Below are 3,672 nucleotides of genomic sequence, written 5' to 3'. Positions count from 1 at the left end.
GAAGGAAGAACAGAGTGAAGGGGCAGCTCCTTGGCCAGGAGCTGCCATGAGGGCAACAAGCCCTCATATTATCCTGTGTCCCACATATGGAGCCCATAATGTGTACATTCATCCCAAGCACAGTTTTTCCTTTCAGTGTATTCAGGCACTTGGGAAGCCATCTGTGAGATACCCATGTTCATCTTTCACATTTTGTAAATAAGAAAATTGAAGTCCAGAGAAGGCAGGAACTTTTTCAAGCACACGGATAGGGGACTGAGCTGGGATGGGAGTAAAGGTTTCCTGATTCCAAGTCCAGAATTCTGCCTCCATCCATGCTGTAAACTCTTCAACACCCTCTCCACTGATTCTGGGGTTCAGACTCTAGCTTCAAGCATCAGGAGCATATACCAGTATAGTACATCTTATGTTCTCTCATCCATGGCTAACCAGACCTTGGATCTACCTGAGTCAGGATATGGCCTTTCCCTAAGTCATCTTTGTGGGCATATGTCAGGAGAAAAGGAACGGTTGCTTTGGAGAAGATCAAAGACCTCAACTTCCACCCACTGCCTCCCAACTCCTGACCTTTGTCAGGAGAGTGATTACAGTCTGATAATTCCTTGTTCTCGAAGGAGTAAATGAGATAGCCAGAGAAGATCTAAGCCCACACACCTCTGCTTCTGTCCATGTTATTTAGGGAAATTGACACATTATTGGATAGATTTTTCTAGAAAAAAAATAATCATTAGGATCTAGCTGGGATGGTCATCTATCATATCCAGGGCCAAGGTGCGTTTTAAAGAGTCCTTAGTATATGTAAAAATTTCCACTGTTTGGAGCTCCATTATGTAGGGATAGAATACTGGTCTGAAGGCAAGGAATTTGGGCTTTACTCCTAATTCAGCCAGTGGGCCAGTGGGGAGAACTTGGGCTCCCTCACTTGCTCTGAGCCTTGTTTCCCTAACTAATCAAATGGAAATTTTGAACTGGAATAATTAACTCTGAAGTTCCTTTTATACTTACAAGGAGCTTAGTTGATTTTTTCCCAGAGATAATGGAAAGGATTCCAGTAATGGCAAACTGCTCAGAAAAGAGAGAAATAATCAGTTCAGTTGTTTTGTGGAAATGTATCAATCAATCAATAAGTAATGTAAAACTTTCAGGGAGATGACACTGTAGGCATGGTGTAGGTTCATATTGATAGAGAGGTCTGATTTCTGCCCTTGGGATGTTTACCATTGATTGAAGAATCAGCAGATGTGCAGGAACTGGAGTCATGTTAGTGAAAATCAATATGAGTTAAGGAAGCCTGGAGCCATATTACTGAAAATCAATATGAGCTAAGGAAGCCTGGAGGTATGCATGGAGGGAGGAGAGTTATAAATTACAAGGTTGACTACTAACCCAGACTGAAATCACCATACAGCAAAGGTCTAGGGATATCTAGTTGTTGCAACAGGCCAGACTTGTCTAGAAGCTGTATCTGCAAAGCACTTGATATGAGATGGAAGCATCAGGAAATTCCCCACTTAGAATCAACTGTTTTTAATAGGTTGTGGGGGTTCTTAATTATTTATATTTATTGTGAGAACCCCATTTTTTAATCACAGAATCTGATTGTAAATACAGTTTATGTGTATGGATTTTCTTCCTTGGCTTTAATTGTAAATACAATTTTGTTTTATGTGGGTGTTGTTGTTTTTCACTAACAATCATCTTGTTAGCCTTTTCTCACAAAATCATTATTTCTTTAAAGCCTTATTTGTATTGGCTGCAAGGTATTTAATCATATGGCTGATGTATAATTTATTCAGCGTATCTGTTATTGTTGGACATTTCACTGTTTGCAATGTTTCACTTTCTAAAATAATTCCATAATAAATCTCATTGTACATTAAAAAAAATTATATGGTTGAAAGAAAGGAGATTGAGAATGATCAATAACTTGAAGGGAGAGAAAGATGGGAGCAGCCAACAGAAGCACTTGGTGGTTCAAGATGCAGAAGCACATGGGCTTCAAGCCATTGGTGTAGGTGGCCTGAGTTAGACTGGGAGCCAAGGAAAATGGAAAGTACAGGGTCAGATGTGAAGAGTCTTTCATCATGAAGCCCCAGAAGTCAATATGGTGTTAAGGATCCAGTTGGTGGGAAAAGGGTATTCTGAGAAGCTAAAATGTTGGTTAAGCTGTGGCTTAGAGATCTGGTCGTCACAAAGAGGATCCAGAATGAATTGATTCTAATGTGGAAGCTATAACTACTGGTTAAACAGAAAGGTCAAGGGCAAATTATGCTTTTGGTGCAGGAGCAGGGCCTTCTTACATCACCGTACAATTTGTGTCCACACAAGACTGTATCCATACAGGAGTGATGCCTTGATAAAATTCATTTGCCCAGAATGTGTACTTTTTTCCTCCTCTGTACAGGATACCACATAGAAAAGAAGCGTGTGTAGGAGGTATGACTAGTGTCCAAAAGAAGGTCCTTTCTTCATGAGTCCTAAGATGGGAGGCAGCAACCAAGGTTTCCAAGTGTTCAGGATTGCCATTGAACTTATAGCAAGAGTACCCTGTCTTGCATAAATTTTACCATTGCTGGTTTAATTCTCTGCAAACCTGTGGCATCTCCACTTGTGGTCATTTTATTATAAAAATGACTTTTTCACTCTATATGACAGGTAGACTATTCTTAAACTGGAGGGAATCCAATGGCTTCATTGAAGGCCCAAAGAAGAATGCAAAAAAATGTTCCACTTTTCCAGAGGCATACTGTAAAGCCAGGTTAGAAATGCTGGTATGTCCACTGCATTATCTCCTTGTCTTCTGTCCCATCCATTCACTCCCTGAGATTCTCACATAAGACCACTGATTAAGCCTCTCTCTGTTCTTCCTGAATTGCAGAGACATGATGTGAGATGATAACAGAAGGAAAATTGAAGGTCTTAGCCTTTTTCTCCTCTCTCTCCACTTCTAAGAACTGAGTTATTCCATTACTTAGCATGCTGTTAGCATTTATAAAGCATATTCCCGCTTGGATACCCCATTCTACTCACGCACAGAGCTCCTACAAATGGGTACCCGGACATCAACATGGTGGAAACTGCTGGCTTGAGGTGAGAAGAGTAGGGAGAAAAAAACAAAATAGCTCCAAAACTTGAAATCATCAGGCAACACAGGATATGGATACTCTATAAGAGACAAGAGGAAAAATACTAGAATACACTTTAAATAGATAAAAGTGGCATTTGAATGTACATTGTGAATTATAAAGAATACTAGAGGCCCAGTGCACAAATTCCTGCACAGTTGGGGTCCCTCTGGGTGGCCTGTAGGTATCGGGCCAAAACCCACAGTCCAAAGCCGCCTACAGCTCCTACCTGCCACTCTCACTCATCCTGGCCCCGCTATGCTTGCAGTGGGCTCGTGCCCAATCAGTCCCCATAAGGAGAGGCTCATGCTGCCACAGCAGTGCTCATCAGCCATGAGCCCTGCATCTGGCGCCCTCCCAAGGGGAGTGGCCTGTGGGATCAGGCTGAAACCAGCTCTCCAACATCCCCCAAAGGGGTCCCTGATTGCAAGAGGGTACAGGCCAGGCTGAGGACCCCACAAGAGGGCTCCAGGGCATGTCCAGCCCATCTCACTCAGTCCCAATCAGCCAGTCCCCACCAGCAAGATAACCTACCAGTTGGAACATC

General features: G+C 42.3%; 1 protein-coding gene across 1 annotated transcript in view; it reads right to left on the bottom strand.

Annotated features, from left to right (window-relative positions):
* The window catches only part of LOC107182893 (membrane-spanning 4-domains subfamily A member 7-like), an 8,967-nt gene extending 5,296 nt beyond the window's left edge, over positions 1–3,671 (bottom strand). The window contains exons 1-3 of the mRNA XM_015563131.1: positions 3,660–3,671; positions 3,031–3,165; positions 1,006–1,062 (exon numbers count right to left, since the gene is read on the bottom strand). Of these exons, the coding sequence (XP_015418617.1) occupies positions 1,006–1,062; positions 3,031–3,165; positions 3,660–3,671 (204 nt within the window). The remainder of the gene's footprint in view (positions 1–1,005; positions 1,063–3,030; positions 3,166–3,659) is intronic.
* Between the last annotated feature and the right edge of the window lies 1 nt (position 3,672).

This window comes from Myotis davidii, unplaced genomic scaffold, assembly GCF_000327345.1.
Source record: "Myotis davidii unplaced genomic scaffold, ASM32734v1 scaffold818, whole genome shotgun sequence".
NCBI lineage: Eukaryota > Metazoa > Chordata > Mammalia > Chiroptera > Vespertilionidae > Myotis > Myotis davidii.
This window is presented reverse-complemented; position numbering and strand designations above follow the sequence as displayed.